This window comes from Leptodactylus fuscus, chromosome 9 (assembly GCF_031893055.1).
Source record: "Leptodactylus fuscus isolate aLepFus1 chromosome 9, aLepFus1.hap2, whole genome shotgun sequence".
Lineage (NCBI taxonomy): Eukaryota > Metazoa > Chordata > Amphibia > Anura > Leptodactylidae > Leptodactylus > Leptodactylus fuscus.
Genome location: NC_134273.1, coordinates 24,539,630 through 24,566,362, shown reverse-complemented (window position 1 = coordinate 24,566,362; position 26,733 = coordinate 24,539,630). Strand labels below are relative to the sequence as shown.

At 46.0% G+C, this 26,733-nt stretch overlaps 1 protein-coding gene across 1 annotated transcript in view; it reads left to right on the top strand.

Annotated features, from left to right (window-relative positions):
* The first annotated feature begins 431 nt into the window (after positions 1–431).
* The window catches only part of LAMC1 (laminin subunit gamma 1), an 81,937-nt gene continuing 55,635 nt past the window's right edge, over positions 432–26,733 (top strand). The window contains exon 1 of the mRNA XM_075286265.1: positions 432–1,167. Within this exon, the coding sequence (XP_075142366.1) occupies positions 804–1,167 (364 nt within the window). The 5' untranslated portion in view covers positions 432–803. The remainder of the gene's footprint in view (positions 1,168–26,733) is intronic.

Genomic DNA, 26,733 nt, shown 5'->3' with positions numbered 1-26,733 from the left:
GGCTGATTAGAAATTAAGTGTTAACGAGCAGTTGGACAGGTGTACCTAATAAAGTGGAGGGTGAGTGTATGCACAACATGGCGGTGCGCCTGTACCATAAATAGACATCACAGTCAATCTAGTCTCAAAGGCGAGGCACATGCTGAAAATATGGCCAGAGAGTGTCAGATGATAAATAACTCACTAATTATATTTATTAGATTTTTATTTTAAATAAAACTGGAACAATTAGCCCCAATTCTAATACAATCCTTGTACCACTGGTGGAGTAGGGGGCGCTCTGCCTCTCTGGGTGCCCCCTAGTGACGGGCCACTAATCTGACGACCCCCCTGAAGTTCGTGTCCCGCGGCTCGGAGTTTGCCGGAAAGTGCCGAAGTGCAGCCGCCGCTCCCGGGATCCCGTTGTAAGTCATTGACATTCATTCCCAGGCTGCACCGCGATCCCAGAGCCCCCACCCCGTGTCCTCGTCCGGCCCCTCTATCCTGTCCCATAGAGGAGAGCGCTGCACACTCTATCCCCCACCCAGAGCCAAGTCCCGGGAGCCGGAGCCCTACACCTCCCCGGGATCTAACCCAACCAGCCGACACTCTCGTCAGCCTGCCCGGGAGGTGAGCTCCTGTCCTGCCCAATCTCAGCCGCACACTCCGGAGCGCAGCAGAAACTTTCCTGGGAAGTTGCAGAGATCCCGGCTGTGCTGCCACCTATGAGCGCTGCCTCTCACCTCCTCCCCCGGCTGACTGTGACCCTTCCCGGCAAGCAGCCCTAGTCTTCAGCGTAGATCCCCGGTACCGAGCCCCGGAGGATGCGGCCTCCCGTGTTCCTCGCCCTGTTGCTCCTGCTGGAGGCAGCCCGGGCCGCCATGGACGAGTGTACGGAGGGCGGCCGGCCGCAGCGGTGCATGCCCGAATTTGTGAACGCGGCGTTTAATGTGACGGTAGTGGCGACCAACACCTGCGGCTCCCCGCCCGAGGAGTACTGCGTGCAGACCGGAGTCACCGGGGTCACCAAGTCCTGCCACCTGTGCGACAGCAGCCAGCCCAGCCTGCTGCACGGCCCCGAGTACCTCACCGACTACAACAACCAGGCCGACATCACCTGGTGGCAGAGCCAGACCATGCTGGCCGGGATCCAGTACCCGCACTCCATCAACCTGACCCTGCACCTGGGTGAGTGCAGCATGCCATGTCCAGGGTGGTGGGGTATGGAGTGCAGCATGCTATGTCCAGGGTGGGGGGTTATAGGGTGCTGTGCCCACCATGTCCGGGGTATAGGGTGCAGTGCCCACCATGTCCAGGGTGGTGGGGTATAGGGTGCTGTGCCCACCATGTCCAGGGTGGTGGGGTATAGGGTGCTGTGCCCACCATGTCCAGGGTGGTGGGGTATAGGGTGCAGTGCCCACCATGACCAGGGTGGCGGGGTAACGGTGCTGTGCCCACCATGTCCAGGGTGTCAGGGTATAGGGTGCAGTGCCCACCATGTCCAGGGTGGTGGGGTATAGGGTGCTGTGCCCACCATGTCCAGGGTGGTGGGGTATAGGGTGCAGTGCCCACCATGTCCAGGGTGCAGTGCCCACCATGTCCAGGGTGGCGGGGTATAGGGTGCAGTGCCCACCATGTCCAGGGTGGCGGGGTATAGGGTGCAGTGCCCACCATGTCCAGGGTGCAGTGCCCACCATGTCCAGGGTGCAGTGCCCACCATGTCCATGGTGGCGAGGTATAGGGTGCTGTGCCCACCATGTCCAGGGTGGCGGGGTATAGGGTGCAGTGCCCACCATGTCCAGGGTATAGGGTGGTGGGGTATCTTTTGCCATGTCCATGATGTTGGGGTATATGGTTCTGTGCCCACTCTGTCCATGTTCAGGGTGGTGGGGTATATGGTTCTATACCCACCCTGGGCAGGATGGAGGGTATATTGTGCCATGTCTACGATAGTGGGATATACATTGTGCCACACCTATCTCATTCATGTCCAGTGTTGTGCCATCCTCACAACATCCTTGTCCAAGCTGTTGTGGTATTTTGTGCTATGTGGTGCCAAGCACCTCTATGCCCAGGGTGGTTATACAGTATTGTGCTTTGCCATGTCTCTTAGTGTTAGGGTATATTGTGCCATACTGACTACAATAGTATCATGTGAATAGCATGTCCTGAGGCATGGTGGTAGCCATAGGGTGGTACAAGCTAAATGTGGCAGCAACACTTTAACTGTTCTTTGGCACTGTGCCATCTTGTCATATACTAGTAGTGATCTGTGTGAATTTTCTTGCAACAGCAATGGGCAAATCTTGGTGGCCTAGGTATTACCTTAACATGTACTGGTTGTGCAGGAGAATTTTGCACACATTGGTTATGGGTGGTCAGGTTTGTTTCTGCAATGTACCTGTGTACAGGAGTCGTTTTTGCCCAGTAGCCAGTGCCCATAGGATTGTGCAGCTGGCACCCAGCTGCTTGGGTCCACCCTTACCCTCATACATGTTACCACTCCTCTATGTCACTGGCACTTGCCTCCGGTGTCACATTCTCTCTAGTTTCCTTCCACACTTGATAATTGCTTCTGAAGTTGTGAGCAGCTCTTTCCATATCCTGGGGCCGTGTAATACACAACCTCTGTTGTGGACACCATAATAACAGTGCTGTACTCTCTCCCTGCCCTGGTGCCCCTTGGTCTATCACTGATAGCTTGGCTTCTCTTGGCTCCTTACTTCTGCCTACTTGTCTGTCTCTTTGCACCCCACATCATATTTGTGTCTGCTTTACGTCATGTCAGTCTTGTTGCAACGATTTTTGCTTTTTCCACCACATCTGATGCCATTCGTTTCCCTCTAGCACTGCGCTCTGTTGCTTTCTCCTTGTCTTTGGCTCCTGACATCTGACTTTGCCATCTTCTGCTCTGCCTGTTGCACCCCAATAGCAGACTGAAAATCTTCTGCCACCCTGTTCATAACCCCGCCCTGTACATAACCCCTGTCTGGTGCTTCCATCTTTCCCCTGGAATCATACAGCCGGGACTTTGCCTGACGTTACCCCAGCTTCCTTCCTGTCACCGTTTCTGCCTGCTATGCCCCACCTTGTTTTGGCGCTTTTATACCTAGTCATTATAGCGGTGTATAACTATTAGTCCAGTCGCTAAACATTTGGTATAGAACATGACCTACACATATCCAGTATTATCAATATCCAGTACGGTGTCTTATACGGTTATCCATTGGGTCCATGCTCAGTGTATTCTCTGTATGTGAACATAGGCTTATTGTACCTTTCGCCATCATAAGCTGTGGCCACACTGTACATTCTTGCTGTAAGTTGTCAGTAGGTGTCAAGTGTGTGCAGAATTCTTTTTTTTTTTTCTGTTTTCTTTCAATTTGGAAGAGAAATGTTGACAGTAATTATATGGCCAACAAGGAGATGTATTACTGTGATGTACATATAGCCTCAAGGACGTGTTCACACTGCACAGACTTTCTGCAGCAAAATACAGTACAAAGTGACTGATCTAGAAAACCAATACAATTGAAGTGCCAAAAAAAATCTGCGTCAGATAGTAGACGTGTGTTGTAAAGGGACAGCAGCTTTTCAATGCGTTTTTCATTCATTACAAGGCAGTGACTGAAATCCGTGTCACAGCAAAATCCATATGCAACACGTGCAGATGTGTAGACTGCTTCAGCAGCGTAATGTTTATAATGTGTATGAGTATAGCTTAAAGGGGTTGTCCATGATATTTCAGTATTGTGGCAAGAGGCTGGGGAAGGTGACAAAAAAAAAAATATATAAACAATGCTTGCCTGTCTCTGGTGTCCCAGGGCTTTTCTGGAAGAAGGCCCCGCTGTACGTGACCACTTCCATGTCCTTTCCCTAGGCCACTGATTGACCATAGCGGGTACTTCTGCCATAAAACCATCGGGGCGTGCCACAAACTATGCAGTAGGTCTGGCTGGCCAGGGTGGGATATCTGTCCGTATCTGAGGCTAGGTCTATTCATTTCAGTGTATGGGTCGGTGAAAACCACAGATACCAATTTGTGTGTTATCCGTATACTGCACACGGATGTGTATATGAGGCCTTAGGGTGCATTCACACGATGTAACGTGCAGCGTGATCTGGCATGTATACGGCGTGTCAGAGTTTGCGCGCCGTAAAAGCTCCCATTGATTTCAATGGGAGTTAGGATCGTATACGCCGCGTATTGAAATCAATGGGAGCTTTTACGGCGCACAAACTCTGACACGCCGTATACATGCCAGATCACGCTGCACGTTACATCGTGTGAATGCACCCTTAGAAGGCTTTCCAAGTATTATCAGCAAGCACCAGGCAACAATCCAAAAAATCCTGAGATACCTGGCTTTGGCCTGTGTGCACATCATGCTTTTGTGTGCCCCAAAAAGAAGCTACTAAAATTCTCCTATATAGCCAGCATTTAAGTGGCGTTCACACTGCCACTGCTGTCCGCCCCAGGGTGTCCGTGGTTGAATGGGTTTTCAAAGGTGACCGCCGGTGCGCGTTTTCAGCCTCATGTCCGTTTTTTTTCCGTGGACACAAAAATCCTACATGGAGAACTTTGTGTCTACGGGAAAAAAAACAGACACCAGGCGGAGAGGCTGAAAATGCGCACGGGCGGTCACCTTTGAAAACGCATTCAAATGAATGGGTTTTAAAGCCGACCGCTCGCAAACCGCCTGCTGTCCGGTTTCAATGGCGTTTACAGCGGACACCCCGGAGTGGACAGCAGCGGCAGAGTGAACGCCGCCTTACCTGTACCTCCTGACTAGTTTTAGGCATGGCAATGACTGGAGAATACAGGAATGCTACAAATTTCAACAATTCACATACGTTTGTACTGTATTTTCTTAGAATTTTTGATGCATAATTGGCACTGAAAATCCACCAGTGTGAACAGGGTCTTCTTTTCCCCCAATAAGATCTTATTTCGGTGCATTCAAAAAGTGGGCGTGAAACATTCCAGCAGGGCTGTGTGAACCCGTCCATAATGAATGAGGTCCGGGGCGCTGATTATACAGTCCTATGAAAAAGTTTGGGCACCCCTATTAATCTTTAATCATTTTTAGTTCTAAATATTTTGGTATTTGCAACAGCCATTTCAGTTTGATATATCTAATAACTGATGGACACAGTAATATTTCAGGATTGAAATGAGGTTTATTGTACTAACAGAAAATGTGCAATATGCATTAAACCAAAATTTGACCGGTGCAAAAGTATGGGCACCTCAACAGAAAAGTGACATTAATATTTAGTAGATCCTCCTTTTGCAAAGATAACAGCCTCTAGTCGCTTCCTGTAGCTTTTAATCAGTTCCTGGATCCTGGATAAAGGTATTTTGGACAAACAATTCAAGTTCAGTTAAGTTAGATGGTCGCCGAGCATGGACAGCCCGCTTCAAATCATCCCACAGATGTTCAATGATATTCAGGTCTGGGGACTGGGATGGCCATTCCAGAACATTGTAATTGTTCCTCTGCATGAATGCCTGAGGATTTGGAGCGGTGTTTTGGATCATTGTCTTGCTGAAATATCCATCCCCGGCGTAACTTCAACTTCGTCACTGATTCTTGAACATTATTCTCAAGAATCTGCTGATACTGAGTGGAATCCATGCGACCCTCAACTTTAACAAGATTCCCGGTGCCAGCATTGGCCACACAGCCCCAAAGCATGATGGAACCTCCACCAAATTTTACAGTGGGTAGCATGTGTTTTTCTTGGAATGCTGTTTCTTTTTGGACGCCATACGTAACGCCTTTTTTTATAACCAAACAACTCAATTTTTGTTTCCAAAATGAAGCTGCCTTGTCCAAATGTGCTTTTTCATACCTCAGGCAACTCTATTTGTGGCGTACGTGTAGAAACGGCTTCTTTCTCATCACTCTCCCATACAGCTTCTATTTGTGCAAAGTGCGCTGTATAGTTGACCGATGCACAGTGACACCATCTGCAGCAAGATGATGCTGCAGCTCTTTGGAGGTGGTCTGTGGATTGTCCTTGACTGTTCTCACCATTCTTCTTCTCTGCCTTTCTGATATTTTTCTTGGCCTGCCACTTCTGGGCTTAACAAGAACTGTCCCTGTGGTCTTCCATTTCCTTACTATGTTCCTCACAGTGGAAACTGACAGGTTAAATCTCTGAGACAACGTTTTGTATCCTTCCCCTGAACAACTATGTTGAACAATCTTTGTTTTCAGATCATTTGAGAGCGGGCTGTCCATGTTCGCGACCATCAAATTTAACTTAACTTGAATTGTTTTGTAGAAAGAAATGGTCCAAAATACCTTCATCCAGGATCCAGGAACTGATTAAAAGCTACAGGAAGCGACTAGAGGCTGTTATCTTTGCAAAAGGAGGATGTACTAAATATTAATGTCACTTTTCTGTTGAGGTGCCCATATTTTTGCACCGGTCAAATTTTGGTTTAATGCATATTGCACATTTTCTGTTAGTACAATAAACCTCATTTCAATCCTGAAATATTACTGTGTCCATCAGTTATTAGATATATCAAACTGAAATGGCTGTTGCAAACACCAAAATATTTAGAACTAAAAATGATTAAGATTAATAGGGGTGCCCAAACTTTTTAATAGGACTGTACCTTTGTGCAATTAGACCTTTTAATTTTTCCCTCACATAGAAGCCATTGAAAAGCTGGTGCAGAAAATAGCACCTCAGGCCGTGTGTGAGTGAGCGCACCATCTGCCAGGCCGCCCGTCCCCTGCTCACCCCGCCTGCCATTAAAGGTGAATGAACCTTTAGTACGAGGTGTGTTACTAGTTCAGACCCGGACACCGCGCTCTATGGGATATTTCTGGGGATGAGCTCACTAATATGTCCGTCTGGGATATTTTTGGGAACAATTGTACAGTTCAGTCTATTTTCTGCCATTGTTGAAGTGGAAAGAACAATTTCGTAGATGAAGTGCAGGAATACAGAGACCCCTTCAAAGCGCTCTGTCCGCTCTTAGCGTACAGATATGGCCATCTTAAGTCACGCTATTTTGTCTATCTGCCGTGCTTTTCCTGCTGGATCCTCCCGTGCGCCCGCTGAACTTTTACTGAACTCCTTGTAATGAAAAGTCCTTGAACTAATACGATGGGAAGTGGCAAAACTAAATAAGTTCTGTAAAAAGCATTGACATTTTATCCAGTCTGGCTGGAAAGATGTTTTTGTCCCGTGTGTGTAGACAGGATGCCTCCATTTTTGTGGAGGTTCTTCATTAGCACTATGAACCACGTTTCTGAAGGATGGTTCACCTAGAAAGTTTGCAAAAATGTGCCTCAGCTTGGTAGATTTCTGGCCTAGTGTGGTGCACGTCAGCCCTTGTGCCCCGCACAAACGCCTCTATGTGGGTTGGGGGCACCTTGGCCACCTGGATTTCCTTATACTCCCAACTGATAACTTCTTTATAAGGCTACCTTAGATTATTGTGATTAAATGCAGCATTCAGAGGCCTTCAGTACGCTGGCTGTGGTGACACTACAACTCCCAGCATGCTCCATTCACTTGAGTTGGAGTTCCAAATCCAGCAGACCAAGTATGCATGCTGGGAGTTGTAGTTTCTCAGCCGCTGAAGGTTTAAAGGGTTCATTTACTCATTTGATGTCACTTCTCTAGGATATGCCTTCACTGTCTGATCGGTGGAGGTCTGACCTCCAGGACCCTCGCTGTTCCTGAGAATGCAGTGACTGCAGTGCTGAATCAGCGTTGTCGCCCCTTCAGTCTCTGCCTGCACAGCGGCGCCCGGCCACCCACCCTGCACAGGAACAGAAGTACGGCTCCACTCGAGAACCCAGAGCCGTCCGCTCCTTCCTGCAAGGATAGAGGAGAGCAATGCTCTGCAAGGAGCAATGAAAAAAAGTCAAAATATCTTGTTATGGTCAGAGAAGTTTTTTGTAGTGTCTTTATAAAAGATTATTCTCACAGGGCAGATTTATTGCTCAAAATTTGATTTAAAATCCGTTCCATTTATTTAAGTGAGGCAGGTAGAAGGCCTTGTAATTGCTCATTGAGATGAATAGAATGGGTCAGCTCTGCAATATATCTGCTGTGTGTGAATTTACCCTTAGAAATGATTATATTGCTGTTGTCGTGTAAGCGGCTCCGTGACTGGTCTGCAGGGCTTTCTACATTATGGATGCAGCCACATGTCGGCTCCACCATATAGCAATCTGATCCTGAATTCTAGTATTAGCTAAGGTAATATTTGCTTGTGAGGTGTGTCTGGTATTGTCAGTAGCACCTGCTAGACCTTGTACATATGCCGGCTTTTCGGGTGTCCTACATGCGTCGCTCTGAGGTGTACACGTGTTTGCGTGGCTATGGGTAGGGGGTAACTGACCACGGCTGGTCTGACCATTGGAGAATGGAACAATAGGTTGAGCATAGGCGCTGCTTAATGTGTATCGGGACCTCTTATGTCTCCCCGATAGTTGGAAGGTGACAGGGGAAGGATGGATCAGACATGCTGAACTTCAGTAGGGGCTTTCTTTCTCTCTTTTCAACTAATCTGAGCGTGCATGTATGTATGATACGTGGGAGGATAGCTATTAAAGGTGAATGGACACTTTCACCTTTAATCAACATGTTCAAGGACTGCAGTAGGTTGTGCCATTTGGACATCAAGGGTGTATTCACATGCTGCGGATTAGTTGCTGAAAAATCCAGTTGCCTAAAGCCCCATACGTACTTGCCCATGGCCAAAACCAGATGAAGACTGTCCGCCACAATCCCTGTGCATATGGCCTCGGAAACTCTGTTCGAACACAAAGTGATAATTGCTGTGCAACATGTTAGAAATGCGCAGTGCAGGACACGTTGCACCACAGGTTTGTTTCTGCAGTATGTGGATAGGATTTCTTTAAGTCCATACCACCACCCTACTATGCAGTGAGTACGTAACGCGTGCCCCTGGCCTTTAAGCCCTTACGGTTATTTCTGCAGCCTGTCCATGGCCGTTGGCAACCCCCATTCAGTTAAATGGGACAGTACCAGAAATGTATGCATCAAATCCGCCTAGTAGGTTGCACCATTAAAAATCTTGACAGACTCTGGTAAACGTCTCCCCTATAGACGGCTTTGGCTCCGCTCGTATCCCCAGACAGATGTTTAATAACTTTACATTTTATGATTTGTTAATCTGGGATATTGAGAATATCGTTGCGGCTTTGGATTGAACATAAAGAGTAATAATTGTACCGGATGAGTCCTCTTAGGTAGACGCACGCCGCTTAGTAGCTCCGCACGAGGGAACACGTAGTTAATAGCAGATTGTGCGGATTAGAAGCAGATTTCCTTCTCGTCTTCTGGCTCGCAGGCTCTTACTTCATATGTCTCACATCTTGTTTATATTGGTTAATTGGACTTCTATTACCGCAAAAATAAATCATCGTTTTCTTGTTGCTTTGAACTTCGCTGTTGTGTCCTGTGAAGTTGTGCGGGGCTCTGAACGTCAGGCATTGCCTTATTGCTGGGAGCTTATGGACAGAGCTGTCAGTTGCAGGTGGCGCCGCGCTCAGCTGCTGTGCACATATTTTGTAGGGTTAGGGTTTTTTTTTTTCTGGGAATCTTTGGAAACCTTAGCAATAGTGTTAGTGCAACACAGATGTGGAGAGAAATGAGTATGCACCGACTTGTCCATAGACGCCATTGAATAGAGTTGTGTTGGGCTGTGTTCACACAAATAGGTCCGTTTCTTAGCCATAAAAATTGACAGATTGGTTCAGTTTTAGCGACTATGGTGCGTCACATTTGCATCTTTTTATCATGGCTGTCATTCGGTTCGTTTTTTTTTTACCCAAGCCATTGACCCTTTTCAATGGCCATCATTCTGTTGCAAATCTGTTTTGACAGCTGTTATAAGCGGACCCAATGGGGGAGATTTATCTTGCCTTGTAAGCCAGTTTTCTGCCTGCGCCTTCCCTATGAATGAAGCACAAGTGCACTTATGTGACCAGTGCTCCATTCACTGCCCCGGGACTTCAAACTCTAGTAGTCTCATAGAAGTGAATGGCGTGGTAGTGACGTAATCACACTGGTGCTTTATTCACAGAGTGTGCAGGGGACCTTTACTGATCGCTGGTGTACCCAGTGGTTGGACCCCTAACAATGTGCCTCTTATCATCTAACCTGTGGATATAGGGGAAGTGTATGTAATGGGACAACCCTTTAAAATGTCCTGCAGCTCCCCACATGGAGGGATGATGTAACATGTGGATTCATATCACAGGCCTTGGGGGTGACGAGCCATATAGGCTCGTATCACTGCTGATGCCGATGGTTGGCTGCAGCAGTCTCGTGGATGTATGGCACATCATTGTTGGCTGCAGCAGTCTCGTGGATGTATGACACATCATTGTTAGATGCAGCAGTCTCATGGATGTATGGCACATCATTGTTAGCTGCAGCAGTCTCGTGGATGTATGGCACATCATTGTTAGATGCAGCAGTCTCCTGGATGTATGGCACATCATTGTTAGCTGCAGCAATCTCCTGGATGTATGGCACATCATAGTTAAATGCAGCAGTCTCGTGGATGTATGGCACATCATGGTTGGCTGCAGCAGTCTCCTGGATGTATGGCACATCATTGTTAGCTCGTGGTTCTATGGCACATCACACCACTAATATCTGTGACCTCTGTAGCATTGGCACTGGTCTGGTGCCCCATTAAGTAGTTTGAGTTTTTAAGTCTTAGTCTTTCTTTTTTTCACTCGAGCATGTATGTTTCATATTTTATGCGTGACGTGTATACGGTTCACATTTAGTATCATGGACTTGGGAACCTCTTGTACTTCTAGGAAGTGTCACCTCCGGCCGTCCTCTATCTCTATATGCAGGTCACCTGTGTGACTCTGATCCTTTTTAGTCAGGGGATGTAGGCACAATATACACTTATTTAGTCTAGGTTCATCTACTTGGCAGACACCGTGCCTGGAAATACCTCGCCCACATTGCCAATTCCGCGATGACATACCTGCGCGTTAGTCTTTAAAGGAAATAAAGCCAATGTTGTTTCAGGTTGTTGTCACAGCAGTTTTGGACTTTATTCCTCGTTTTGTCAGTCTAAGGGACTCTCAGGTTACGTGTTTACTTTTCTTGGTATGAATAGGAAGGGATTGCTTACTATTCAATATCCGCCGTAGACTTCAATGGAAAGGTAAGTGAGTGATCACAGAGGACTGGGGCTTCAGGACGTGCGAGATGTTAGACTTGGGAAGGAATCTTCTTTGGAGGTTCAGAAAGTCACAGCAGTGGGCTAAGGGTGTGTGTGCCAGCACGCCTTGCAAATGGTGTATTTTGCTAGTATTAGGCTACATGAACACGGCCGAGTTTGCACATAGCCACAGAAGACTGCTCTATAAGGAACTTAAGCATCAGACCCCACATCGGATGGGCCTCGGCCTGCAAAATCTAGGCCAGGGCTGTGTCGCTGCATTTAACAAGTCTGCAATGTTCTTCTGGTACTTGGCCATACATGTAAGGCTTTGGACGGCTGCGTGACATATGAACAATACTAGGTAACATTAATAGCTAAACGGATAGATCACCAGACAGATTAACACAAACACATGGAAAAAAAAAATCCCATCCACACGCACAGCGGAAACTCTGCAATTTCCAAAAGTGTTGCAGTTTTGGAAATCGTAGCAAGTCAATCATACCTATGTAAACACTGGAAGTTTCCCTATAGGTATAGTAAACAGCACTGCGAGAAAAACCACAATGCATTGCCTCCGATTTGTTCCACAGCACTTTTTTTTTGCCTTAGGCTGAGGCCCCGCGTTAGGAGGAGGATTGAACGTTAGGAGTGGATTGATCAGAAGGTTAAAAATCTAAGGACTGACTTGATATTTCCCATTCCTTTTGTAGCCATTCTTGACTATGACTCAAAAAAACACAGCAAAGTCTGCAAAAAACCCAAAAAGCATTTGTACAATGTGGGGCCTCAGCCTAAAGGGGTTCTGGCCCCAAATATTTATTCACTCCTTTACTGATAACTTGTCCACAGGACATCTGGACAATGCACAGATCAGTTGCTTGCTACATGTGTTGCACCCCTCCCAATCCCTTTAAGTACAGACCAACCATCATGTCTCCAGCAGGACGTTAGGTGTGAATAGAGCAGTAAGACGTCGCATTTTGTAGATCTAACTTAGTAAACACTCTGTTCAGTAGAAACGTGCGCTGCATGAGCTGGGTATAAACCACTTTGCTTTGTATGCCAGTGTGTGCCCTCACCAGTAAAGTATTTATTGTTGACACTGAGAATTTTAACCCATGAATTACATTTTTCACATACTTTCGACTCTATAAAATCAGGATCCTGAATCCAGACTTTTCCCATAGATCTGGAGCGGCACAGATGATGAAATTACATAATCCGCCGCCTACTCCTTCTGGAATTTTGGGAAAATAAAGAGAATTGTGTTTGAGAAAACAAGGCGGCATTATGGAGTGGGCCCATTCGGAGAGGAATGTGTTTTAAAGGAGGCCGTTCTCCCTTAAACACTACACATGGTGGAATGTGATGTTACATAGGCAAGACAATTGGTGCTGTATTCATGTGGATGTATGGGCATGGAGCGACCCTTACTTAAAGGAATACCTAGACATGGAAGTGTCTCACTGTACAAGTGTCTGAGAAGTGATTGGTGCCGTTGCAGGTTTTATCCAGCTTTCCTTATAACCCTGATTGACACAAATGTGCATTACTCGGCCTCATGGTATATAGCGGGGTCTGATTTCTTACAGTTCCATACAACAGCCCCATAGACACTCTTTGGACTTCTGTATGACTTTGTATGGGAGCGTTCACACTACCGTCGGTGTCCCACAGCTAGTGTCCTCTGCTAATATCCGTGCAAAATCTTGTGCGGACATTGGCATCGGACACTAGCTGTATCCGTGACATTTTGTATTGATTTCAATGGACATCGGGTGCGTTCTTTTACTGTCTGTGTCTGTCCTTAACTGTCCGTTCCCAAAGATGTCCGACTTTTCAAGCGGACAGCAAAAACCTACATATCGGGTTTTGCTGTCCGCTTGAAAAGTCAGACATCTTTGGGAACGGACAGGCATGGACAGTAAAAGAACGCACCCGATGTACATTTAAATTAATGCAAAATGTCACGGACACAGCTAGTGTCCGCGCAAGATTTTTCACGGACATTAGCAGCGGACGCTAGCTGTCGGACACCGACAGTAGTGTGTACACCCCCTATGGCCAATACTCATAGGGAAGAATATCTCTACAATATGTGTTAGAAAACCAAGGTATACTTTGCTACCGTATAGGCACAGGTATGTATCCTGTACAATGTATACATGTGCCTATACTGTAGCAATGTATACCACTGATTTAAAAGCTGGGGAAGAATACCTCTATTATATAACAGTGTACCCTACAAGTGGTCACATTGCCCATGGTGCTGTTATACCCATTATCTATGGTGGCCATATTTCTGATTCCCAATACAGATTTCTACCCTTCCCGCACACTTATTACCACTTTACTGTGCAACTGAGCTTTTTCATTGCAAAGAATTTTAAGGGGTATTCCCGCACCTTACTCCAGTCCTCTGTCCCAGTGGTTAGGTGGCTACTGAAGAATGAAGAGCGTTGTCTGCTATATAAATGAACTTGTTACCTTAGTGGAGCCTGACTCCATGTGTAAGGAGGAATCCGGACTGGAAAATCCTGTCCATACATCATCCAGATCTCCAGGCCTAAACTCGGTCTGGAGTCCTGGTCTTCCTCCACCATAGTGAGCTGTGATTCCAGCAGTCACTCAATCACCAGGGTTCCACTGTCCTATATAGTATACAGTGGTGAGGCAGGGACTCTTAGATCACTATAATGGAGTGTGTCTCGGTCTGGGCGGCTCAACTGGATTTTCCCATGCTGGGTTCCTCTTTGTCCATGGGGTCAAAGTGTGCTTAACATTTCCTTGACTTCCATAGAAGTGAATGAAGAGAGTCTTACACATTGTCACCAACTCTCTATTCACTTCTCACCTGGATGTGGCTGACCCTGCATCTAATAGACAGTAGTGGAATATCCTATGGATAAGGCATAAATGTCGTAGGTGAGTATACCAATTTAATGCCATCCAGGAAACTTGTGATAATCCGTGCCATGGTAGTGCCCATATAGTAATATTCACAGCCATATTGTAGTCCATGGGATTGTAGGAGACACTGGTATTCAGAAGGTGAGAGATGTCCAGGTTTGTTGGCATCTATACATATACGCACAGTATGTGTACACACGCACTACTGGTGGTGAAGTGACTAGCACATCTCTTCCTGGTAGCGGGGCTGGAGCATTAGAGACATGATTTACATCGGTGCATCCTCAGCCGGCAGTGTACTATAATCAGGAAGCTATTAGTCAGTGACCTTTCAGAAGGACAAGCAGCCCTCGTACATTAATGGGGCTGACCCCTTGATGTGCTTGTGTCTGGCCCTGGCTTTTTCCTTTGATTTTTAAAATGGAAATAAAAAATATTCTGTTCATGCGAAGTAACTTGCAGATGAACTGCGGCCTGAGTCTGTGTAAGGAGATATATATATATATATATATATATATATATATATATATATATATATATATATATATATACACACACACACACGGTATATAATCTCTTGCCTTGATCAGAAATACCTCTAGTTACAATCATGCTTTGGAACAAAAGGAGAGACCTATTGAGTCTTGTAGATGTTGGCTTCTGATCTTGTGTACAGATATACAGAGGTTTTTGGGTGTTTTGCCATGGATTCATATGGAATAAGACCTTATTAAGACCATTTTCAAAATCTGTAAGTCTTTTTGACAGATCAGAAAAAAAAGGGAACATGACCTTTTTCAGGGTTCCATAAGTGATCATCCCCAATGATGCAAAGTGGCTGTGAAAAATGGATGTTTTAATCCATCTTTTACAGCCATTTTTAGCACGGTCATGTGAGTAGGGTCTGTGCCTGTTTTCTCCTCTCTTTCAAGAACTAAGTATAAGTTATAAAGGTTATAGTGCCTATGTTCAGCTCTCCAAAAATGAAGGCTACAGGGGCACATCGCTCAAAGAAGTGCCTCAGGACTTGCTTCTTGGGAATAGTCAGACGCAGCCACTTGTACTTCTGTAGGTGAAGACTCTAGAATGTTTTAGGACTAATGCAGTCATATATGTGACCAAAATAAACCTTAGGCCTGGTTCACATCTGCATTCGGTAATCTGTTTGGATAGTCCGCATGGGGACCCCCCCGAACGGACTACCGAACGCATTTGCAAGCGGTGAGCAGTGAAAGCACGCGGACCCCATAGACTATAATGGGGTTCATGTGCTTTCCGCACGAGTCATACGGACAGGAAAGTAGATCACAAAGTACTTTTCTGTCCGGATTTTCCATGCAGACACTGCGCAGAAAGCACACGGACTCCATTACAGTCAATGGGGTCCGTGTGCTTTCATAAGCTCACCGTTTGTCAATGCGTTAGATAGTCCGTTCATTGGGTCCCCATGCAGACTGCCCAAACTGATTACCGAACGCAGATGTGAACCAAGCCTTAATTGTTTAGGGCATATAGACCTTATAGAGGGCGAGGGCTGCATTTTTTTTTTTTTTTTTTATGAGCCAAAGCCAGGGGTGTTTTGAGCATAAGGTAGAAGTATAAGAAGTTCCTGTACGGGGCAACACGGTGGCTCAGTGGTTAGCACTGCAGTCTTGCAGCGCTGGAGTCCTGGGTTTGAATCTGGCCAAAAAGACATACTGATAGGAAGAAAAAAAAAGACGTTCCTGTATATCTTCTATTCCTTCTATGGCCACTACCAGGCTTGTCTCAAAAAAAAAAAACACCACAAAATCTGCAATATAAAAAAACAAAGCAACATGTAAAACTCCGTTTGTATAAAACGGCATGCAGTTTTTTATTTTACAGGTAAAATCAGATATAAATGAGTGAAGACACCGCACCAAAAACTGCAACCAAAGCATCAGTTAGGTGCAGCCAGAACTGCAAGCAGTGTGTGAATGCGGCCTGAGAGTTTGTTTTGCTTTACATTTTCTTCCCATAGTAATTGAATCTCATCGTTCCCGTCCTTAATTTTTGCAGCTAACCAGTGCCACCTGTTCCCTCCCAGCAGCCGGGGCTACATGTCCGTCACGCAGGAAAAAAACGCTTGGACGACTGTTTTGCAAACTTGTCTCTGGTTTCTGTTGTGGATCAATCTTGGGAATCGAGGCATGTTTCCTGCCCTGGTCAGGGGGACACATTGGAGAGGCTGAGGTCAGGGGAAGGGAATAGGTTTTGTATACTGTTGGGACTAGAGAGGGGAGCTTTTGGGAATGCTCATGGATATTCTGGTTGTGTTCACCTCGCATTTGACGGGGGATGGGTAGGGATTTTCCAGATCACAGGCTAAACTGCCTTTTTTGTAGCATTCCAGCTTCAGTAAGCCCTTTTTTTCAGCTGAGTTAAAATGCAGGCCCATTCCAGGGACCGGGACGACAGGGGGAAACAAAGGGAGCGCTGTTGATCGCAGTTGGTCAGAAATGTTCGGGACAGTCGTTGCGTGTGTCCTTGTCCTCTCCGCTGAGATGAATTTTCCAATTTCCGAGTGCTAGGAGGGGGCAGAGGACAAAGCTCCGGGGAGAATTAAACTTAACATCTGTATTTTTCCAAGTTTTTGTTCTTCAATTTCAATTTTTTTTTTTTTTACATTTCTTTTTGCCTGTGGGCCTTTGAGCATTGCTCCCACGACCTGATGTTAAGATTTACTTAACCCAGACAGTGCTGGCGCCGATGTATCCCTGCCACTTTATTTTTATATAAGGAGCGAGCCTGAATACAACGCTTGGCATGCAACGCACGGATAAGCCACCCTTTGTTTATGGCATACACTTCTTCTATAATAGTAGCAAGGTTTGCTCTGTGGGGTATGTTTGTCACCATACAAAGGAATGGTCATCTGAATGCCGGGGACAGAGATGTTTGTATCTTGACATATTGGTCTCTAAATCGGATTGGGAATTAATTTGTGTACAAGGGTTTTGTTGGTAGAGTTGCGAAGAGGCACAGTTTTCAGACAAGTGCCCTTCGGGGGGGAGGGAATGGGAAATGAACGTCGGGTGCAAATGAGAACTATGCAGGTCTTGGCCTACTTCATCCACCGTAGATTCTTCTCCGCAGACCCACCTCTGCTCTGAGGCAATCGTACAAGAGGAATTCCAAAAATCCCCCATGGTCACGTCATAGGACCGTGAGCTTTTCTGAGGTGTGCACCCGCCGGTTTGGCATTTGGTCTCCAGGCCTGAGGTTTGTCAGGAGCTCTCAGGGAAATGTTTGACTCCAGATTACTTTAAGAGGAGTCTGGACCTTGTGTAAACACTCGAGTAATCCATATTGCAACTGTTGGCGAGCTGAATTGGCTTAGTATCCTCAGGAAGTGATGCTGCGATCTTCAGTTTTTGGCTCCGGCCACTTCAGTTCCTCCCCAGGGGTGAAGATTTTTCTATTATCGGTCGTCATTCCTCTCCATAGATAATCTTACAGCGCTCGGTTTTCCTGCTATCATATTTCCACCCACACTTTAAATAACATTCGAGGCCGAGAATTATCTCTTTCTACAGGAAGAATAACAGTTTGACTCTTTTCTGAATTGTTGAAGAAAATGGTATGAGAACGAAGAGAGCTTGTTTGTGGAAATGGCGCAATAAATCTACTATTGTCTGCCAAGTTATATCAGACGAGGGATGTCTATAAGTGGTTATCTCTATTTTCCGCTTGGATCCTTCTTTCTAGAGCTATGTTTACATTTGTGCCGCGTCTGCCTGAAGTCGGTGAACGAATAAGTCCTGCACGGCGGTCTTTTTCCTCTGGCGCATTCAGTTTTAAAATAATGTCCATCTTCCAGACCCCATTATAGTCAATGGAGTGTGGCGGACTCCGCGTGTAAGAGCTATTACAGCTGTCTGTATGTCGGTTGTCTTGGTCCCCTCACGGACTAGAAGAACGGAAAGGCGAAACTAGCATAACTTTGACCTCCCCATATAGCGGTCACCATCTAAGAGGAAGATGAGACTCCACGGACTGTTATACCCCAAACCATCCCCCGATACCCACCCAAATGCAACTCCCCCCCCCCCCCCCACTTTACTAGCTTTGGCAATGCCAAATATCTATTCGGCGTGCCAATAAAGCTTATTTGATTTGATTTGAATGCCTGCCTTAAATTGACAATTGGGTGTTACTGTCCCCCGTGACCATGTGCAGGTACGCACCTCCAACTGGGAACACTCGGTTGTCAGTTTATTCATATATTCTTATACCTATATTCACACGAACAAGCCAGATTTTGACCATGTTTAGCATGGATCTGTGTGAGATCTGATGGACCCATTCATCAGTAGGGGAAAAATAAAAGCACACCCCCTACTCTTTCCAGGACCGCACACAGCCGAGTAGACTGGTCATATACTGTATATATAGACTAAGGGGAGAACGGCACAGTGTCCGAATGAAGTATTAATTTCATGGGAATACAGTTATTTAAAAGGAAGGCCTGTCAGGAGAGGTGACCGCTTCTCTATAAATTGGTATTCCCAATAACCACACTTACACCTTATCCTGGGGCTATAGAGTAAGTGATCACAGGTGGTCCGCCCATTGACTTCTATTGTACTTATCGAGATGGCTAGGTAAATCACTCACTCAGTCCCATAGAAGTGAATGGAGTGACTTCTGCTCTGTTTCTTCCATAGACTGTATTTAGGATCTTGTATAACACTGTTCGCCTCAATCGTGCTGCATATGTTGCCGCTTAGCCAGGAATTGCACAACGCAAATCGCCTGCGGTTTTATTACACATTGCTGCAGTGAGCCCAGGGATAGCTCATAGAAAACGAGAACGGCGGCATTTACCGTACTTTTTACCCTGTGATTGTTGTTATAAGGTTTTTGACTGCATAGAATAAAATGCTGTCTAAACGCAACGTATGAATGTGCCCTTAGGCCATGATGATATGTGGGATACGCATGCATTTGGTCTTGTAGCGATAAACCATGGCATTACGGTACCATCTGAATATACCTTTAGGGGGATTGTTAGAACGATGGGGTTGCTGAGATTGTATGTTTTTTAGTTTTTTCTTCTTCTGCCATGGTACCTATAGATGTAAAACGCAGGTGGCTGGGAGAAATCTCACAAGATTTCACAGGGGGGTAAAACCTTTGCATGCACAATGTAGCCGACCTCCTGCCTTCACTGTATAAATACGGGGTCATTGTTTGAAATCTCTTAAGGTTCCCTTTCGTGACTTGCTGGCGTTTCGTTTTCTTTATTGACATTGGCCTGAATTGGAAGGAAAGCTAAAATCTCACAGGGGTCTACATCCTCTTATGCCTGTCGTGTCCGGCTCACTAAGCTACGACATGTGGATTATAGTATGTGCCCGTCTCCCTTATGCAGCAGTTCTCTGTATATAGCGTCTTTGCAACCGGTATACAATGTCAGGTTACCCTACGACGTAATCCGTGCATGGAATTACTTGTCAGGTGACACATTGCAACAAATATGCAGCTTGGATGGTGTCCCATATGATTTATTACTAAGATGTCATTCCGATTGGGGGAGCACTTGTAATATCTCAGTGCACCCAAAGCAGCAAAGTGCTAAAGTCTCAGAATTTCTCCGAGCTCCAGCCTTGGAATTCGTCTGCCCCCTTAGGGGGTCTCTGTCAGGCATTCTGACAAAGAACTGCTTTTACATGTATGCATGTCTGGACTAGAACAGGTTACAGCACACTTTTATGTTTTAAAGGGGCATCCTCCCGCTCCCCTGTTAAATACCCCCTTCATTCTTTCTCCTTTGTCTCTTTAATTACATTTTTGTCTCCTTTTCCGCCCTTTTGCCTTCTTTCTTTTAATCACATACACCCCCACCCTTTGTGCGGGCTCATCCTCCTGCCTGGGAAGCTTAGCCATTGAGTCCCGTGCTTATTTTAAGGCACTGCCAGAGTTAGAATTTGATGGCATGCTGCAGCTATTTGCAGAAAGGCTGAAGTGGAGTGTCAGGGTGGGTGGGGTGGGGGGCATGGGGTTGCCGCCGCTGACTTGCCTGACGCCACTGGCACACACTTCTCAGACAACATCCTGCACTCACCTGCAAGCTTCCCTTTCATGTGGAGAAGACTTGACCCTCTCCAAGTCACAATGGTGTATTATAAATGACATATTAACACTGAGCACCTGGTGATCGCCCAGCAAATATTCACCCTCCCCTTAAGCGGGGTCTCCTATTTTTATGTAAAATTCACAAATCTCCTGAGTCAAAGGCCTCGTGTTTGAGGAGTGTGTGTGATGTTCGCCTTCTCTCCAGGATATTTGCAGCTCAACTTAGTCTGACTTTACATGGGACCGTATAAGAAGCTGTCCGAATATTTGCCTCGACCCGGGTCTGAGTTCTGCATTAACAATCAATCAATCTGATACACTAGCGCTATGTACCCCTGCTATTTTTGACAGTGGGCGCTGTGGTTAGCATTGTTGTCTTGCAGCCCTGGTGGTCCTGGGTTTGGTTCTGCTAGGGGCCACTTTAGAGCACTGCAGCTTCTCTAACCAAGCGATCCTTGGTAGGCTATATATTGCAGTTATCGGTCATATTGTGCGTGGATGGGCCCGATCTGCCAATGTTAAAAGGGTTTTCCAGCCCCCAGACCATTTTTACACAGGTTAGGCCACCAATCTCGGAGGGGTTCATCATCCAGACGCCATACAGGTTGCTCCAGACGTGCGGAAGCTGCTGCTGTCGATTGGGATAGAAACTGCTCAGCTGTTATTCAATAAGGTGCAATGCTCCGTAACACAACACCACCACTATAGAATGGACGCCCCTATTCAACTTCTATTCCCATCCACAACCCAGAAGCAGCCTGAGCAGTTGGTCGGTGCGGGGTCCAAGTGTCGGACTTTTGGATAGGCCGTCGGTATGAAAACTGCTTATGGAGTCCAGAAAACCCCATTAGGCCAGCTAATATGTTTTAGATAAATTTTAGCTGACTGTTGATTTTGGCGTGACCGACGAATGTGTATGGGGGCCACCCGAAGTCCCACCAACTCCAATGAAGGGTCAGGCATCCTAGATTTCAAGATGTCCAATCCTGTTCTCTGTAAGGTAACCACCACCAGAAGAGTTTGGTGGGGGGCTTTTCCTCTTCCCCTTTCAAAACATGTAGACTGGACTGAGCTGGGGAGGTGGGCCTGGGGGATCTGTCAACAAATATATGGCTGACCTTTGACTGCAGCTCTCCGTTTGGGCTTTAAAGGGGTGTCCCTATTAAGATGTCTCTATACTCTAAAAGGACAACTATGGGTTGGCCATATACCCTACTGGACATGGCAGTGTCTTTACCATAGAAGCAACCCTAAAAGTTAGGTGCTAGCAACAGATTACCTCTTGGGGTTTGTCTTAGACCAGGTATAAGGAGGTTACGGATAGCTTCTACATGTATGAGGCTACGGAGCTGTATTACCTCGGCTCTCAGACGGAAGGATTGTGCAAAACTATTCCTTTTTCTTCTCTATAAACAGCGCCATATTAGTATGTTGACTAAGAGTGGTATTGCAGTTTAGCCCTTATGATACTCCTATGTGTGTATATGAAACCCTCAAAAATGCATTGGATATGGTTTGCTCCCCCCTCCACTCGTAAAGTCCCACATAGGAGGCAGCAGCCCTGGCACACGCCACAGACACGATTTCTTCAGCGCTGCTCTAGGTGTGCCGAACGTCTCTGGAGAAAATCACGCTCACCTGCAGATTTCCTCCACTTCAAGTTTATGCTTAAAACATATAGCTCTGCCCTTCACCTCGCCAAACAAGACTATTTCACCGCCCTCATCTCTTCTCTCTCCAGCAACCCTAAAAGGCTTTTTGAAACCTTTCACTCCTTACTCACACCCAAGGTGCAGACGCCATTCACAGACCTTAGTGCTGATGACCTGGCCATGTATTTCCATGATAAAATTGATAAGATCCATCAGGAAATTACTGCCCAAGCCCCAGGTGGCATTGACTCCCACACCTACGATAGTACTGTTCCCCTCACCAGCCGCACTTCAGACTGTCCATTCTCATCTTTTGAACCTGTCACAGAAGAGGAAGTCTCCCAGCTACTTTCTTCATCTCGCCCCACAACCTGCAGTAGTGACCCCTTCCCCCTCACACCTTCTCCAATCTCTGTCCCCTGCTGTCACTATTTACCTTACTAAAATATTTAACCTCTCTCTCTCTTCTGGAATCTTCCCATCCTCCTTCAAGCATGCTGTTATAACCCCGCTACTGAAAAAACCCTCCCTGGACCCATCCTGTGCTGCTAACTATCGACCCGTCTCTAACCTCCCCTTCATCTCTAAACTTTTGGAACGCCTGGTTTATTCTCGGTTAATCCGTTATCTCTCTGCTAACTCTCTGCTTGACCCCTTACAATCTGGTTTCCGCGCTCTGCACTCTACTGAAACAGCTCTTACAAAAGTCTCTAATGATCTACTAAAGGCTAAATCCAATGGTGACTTCTCTCTTCTTATTCTTCTGGACCTCTCTGCAGCTTTTGACACTGTTGACCATCAACTTCTCCTCACTATGCTCCGCTCAGTCGGCCTCAATGACACTGCGCTCTCCTGGTTCTCCTCTTATCTCTCAGACCGCACTTTCAGTGTATCATTCGCGGGCTCTGTTTCCTCCCCTCTTTCCCTTGCTGTTGGGGTTCTTCAGGGCTCAGTCCTAGGCCCCCTGCTCTTTTCTCTCTACACAGTCCCCATTGGACAAACCATCGCCAGATTTGGCTTCAGGTACCATCTTTATGCTGATGACACCCAATTATACACATCTTCCCGTGACATCACCCCTGCACTCATACAGAACACCAGTGACTGTCTTTCTGCTGTCTCTAATATCATGTCCTCGCTCTATCTGAAACTAAATCTCTCTAAGACTGAACTACTACTGTTTCCACCATCTAACAGATCTGTCCCTGATATATCCATTGCAGTCTCAGGCCTTACTATAACTCCTAGGCAGCAGGCCCGCTGCCTCGGGGTCATATTTGACGCAGACCTTTCCTTCACCCCTCATATTGAATCACTCGCACGTTCATGTCACCTCCACCTCAAAAACATCTCCAGAATACGCCCTTTCCTTACCAGAGATACACTAAAGACACTTATTGTCTCTCTGATTCATTCTCGCCTTGACTACTGTAACTCCTTACTAATCGGTCTTCCCCTCACTAAACTCTCTCCTCTACAATCTATTCTGAATGCAGCGGCCAGGCTCATCTATCAGGCTAGACGCTACAGCGATGCCTCCGGTCTGTGCCAGTCACTACATTGGCTGCCTATTCATTATAGAATAAAATATAAAGTTATTACTCTCATCCACAAGGCTCTCCATAATGCCGCACCTCCCTACATTTCTTCCCTCATCTCTGTCTACCGCCCAACCCGTGTTCTCCGCTCACTCAATGACCTAACACTTACATCCTCTATTATCAGAACCTCCCACGCTCGTATACAAGACTTCTCCCGAGCTGCACCACTTCTCTGGAATGCTCTACCCCGGACAATAAGATTAACTCCCAACTTCTACAATTTCAAACGCAAACTAAAGACGCATCTTTTCAGACAAGCCTATCACAATTCCTAATGCACAAAATTGTCTGAACACTGTATAAGCAATGCCGCCCCTGCTACCTCTTGTGTCACCCCCTCTACCTCATAGATTGTAAGCTCTTTTGAGCAGGGCCCTCAGTCCCATTGTGTGAAATGACGTTCTTTGTTATGTATGTCTGTATCTGAACCCTATAAATTGTACAGTGCCGCGGAATATGTTGGCGCTATATAAATAAAATGTATTATTATTATTATGTGTGCTGTAGACAAGGGCTCGTGTGAATATTTGACATATAGTGCTGTGTAAGACATGAATGAATGACTTCATGGTTCTAGCCTACCGGCTCTCCAAATGTCGTTTTTCTTTACATTTTCCATGTCCGCCACACATAAATGACCATTTTGTTAGTATGGCGGCTGGTAATTTCATGGCTTCATGCTTGTAATACGATAAGTTGCTTACATAGCCAATGTGTCGCTTTGCACATAAAGATTCATTATTATCCAGTGTTTGTAACGGAAGAAGGAAGGCGACTTGGAAGAATTGGATGTTGTGAAACCTGAAGCGGAAGAAAAGGGTTAAAGTAGAGGGAAATAGAATTGTGGGGACCTATTGGGGGGGGGGGGAGTTCTTCTTGCATTAAGAAATGGGGTTTTTATATTGAAACCGCAGATGGGCTTCCGATGTGAGGCTGAGTTTGTAGCGAAACGCAATCGAAGGACCCTCAGAGCGACGTCCATCATGCAGTTACTTCTATGGGGGCTTCTGATTCGTTCTGATGAGTCGGAACAAGACAGGATTGTTCGAAAATCATCGAACGGATCGGACGCCCCCATAGATGTCCATGCTTCACAGAATGCACTTGGATGTTGCTCCGAGTGTCGTCCAACTGCATTCTACAGCAACTTTTGTCCTGCGGAAATCCATAGACCGCATAGACTATAATGGGGTCCACCTTGGGGTCCATTTTTCTATCTGCCAATTTTAGGCAGGTGTCTTGCAATGGTGTACTCCCCTTCCAAGCATGCATGTATATGTGGTGTCAGAAGGAATATCTGTCATATGGTCGATATTGTAGAGAGAAGCTTGGCTGACACATCTAACCTGTCATATTACTCAGAATATCTTGGCAAGTCTATTTTAGCAAGACTTGCACAATGTCTTCTGACTGTAGATTTTGGATTCCATGTTTGAAGCCCCAGGATTGAAGAATGAGGCCGTGCTGGAGAATAGTACGTGTGAGGTCTGTCTGTACCCTCATAGTCCTACAGTGGTGGTATATGCTGTCACTACTGTAGCTCACAGATACGGTTTTATCCACATTATGGCAGCGTTGACAAGATGGGTACAGATTTAACGGAATATTTTAGAGCTGGCATTGTCATGTGAGCCGATGTGCTGCCAAGTTTATATGGGCGCAAATGCTTTTCTATTTACTTAAGCTATCTTGATGGTGGTATTTTGGCATTGCGTTTACTATGGGAGCCGCATTAATATCTTACTTGTACGTGTAGTTTTTCAGTCTCAGGGATCCGCATGAGTAGTTACAGCCGTACCGGTTATAACTTAAGCTTAGTAAAACCGTAATCCTTGACCTTGTGCATACTATAACTATGCCATGCTGTAGGGCAAGGGATTTTTTTTTTTTTTTTTATATATATAGGGGATCACAATGTACTTTTTTTTCCCTATCAGTATGTCTTTGTACTATGGGAGGAAATCCTTGCAAACACGGGGAGAACATACAAACTCCTTGCAGATGTTGTTCCTGGTGGCATTCGAACCCATGACTCCAGATCTGCAAGGCTGCAGTGCTAACCACTGAGCCACCGTGTTGCCCGTGGGCAAGGGATTACTGTGAATAAATTAAGTGCTTTACGTATTTGTGTTGTAAAATGAGTTGTATATCCATCACTTGTCTCTTGTAAAGTCCTAGGAACGAGTCAGTAAGGACTGTAGGATGATCAGGACTTTTACATGATAGTGAATTTGGCTGATCACAACAACTCTACCCAGTGTACAACATCCATTTTTGTTTTCTAGCCCTCTAAGTGATTGTTCTTGTGAAATCTGCTTAAGTTATCGGGACTGAGCATCCTATAAACCCAAGTTGGGTTCATTATTGGCCTGTTAAGGTTAAAGTTTCCAGTTAGTCCGCTGTAGGCCTTGTGGGCACTACAGACCCCTGTAAAATATTCTGGGGCCTGTTCTGTACCTCTGCGGCTTTCGATTCCAGAGTTTTATCCCCACAGATTCCTTGACAAGTAAATGCTGCATTTATTCTCCCATAAGAGAGCGTCGACAGGATTCATCCTGCAATAAAGTGCCATACAAAGTGTCTGCCTGCCACGGGCATGAGTCCGTATTTGCCATGTACATGTAGAATTTTTACCGCTTTTTTCTGCAGTGGTAAAACCACTACAATGAACGGTTTCAGACACCTAGACACAGTCATTTACAATCTTTAGACTGTCGGTAACCTAGCAGGATACGAGGTTTTGTAAAGACTATATGTGCTTAAAGGGGTAAAGGGCGAGGTAGAGGCCCTAACTAGGACCCATCATGTATCTCCGAGTGCCCTACAGCAGTCACTTGTTCTGCCTCTGGTACTTATGCCCTTGAATACAAGTTGTATTTCTGGCAGCCTATATTATTTGTGAATGGACAGAGCCGAGGGGCCGTGGCAATGTGCTGATGGGTCATTCTGACAACCCCCTCTCCCCCTCCACTCACTTTAGTTGACATGTGCTTTTCTCAATGGGGGCAGCGGCCCCAGCATTTTTACCTGCTGACGTCTATTATGTGTCTAGCACTAGGCTTTGAAGTTGTCGGGTTTAAAGGCTGCCCGTCCTTTGTAGATGTGTCCGGGCCTTTATTCATTGGGGTGTATTTTCATCCTCTCCTTCTAATTGACTTCCAGGTGTTTGAGTATACGGCCCATCCACTCGCCCACATAACGGCACCCTCCTCCCTTTACTCAGGAAATGCCATCTTTGTCCTTTTTCTAGTCAGCTTATCTCTTGTTGCTGGGGGTCGCTCATGGAGCGCTCTTTGAT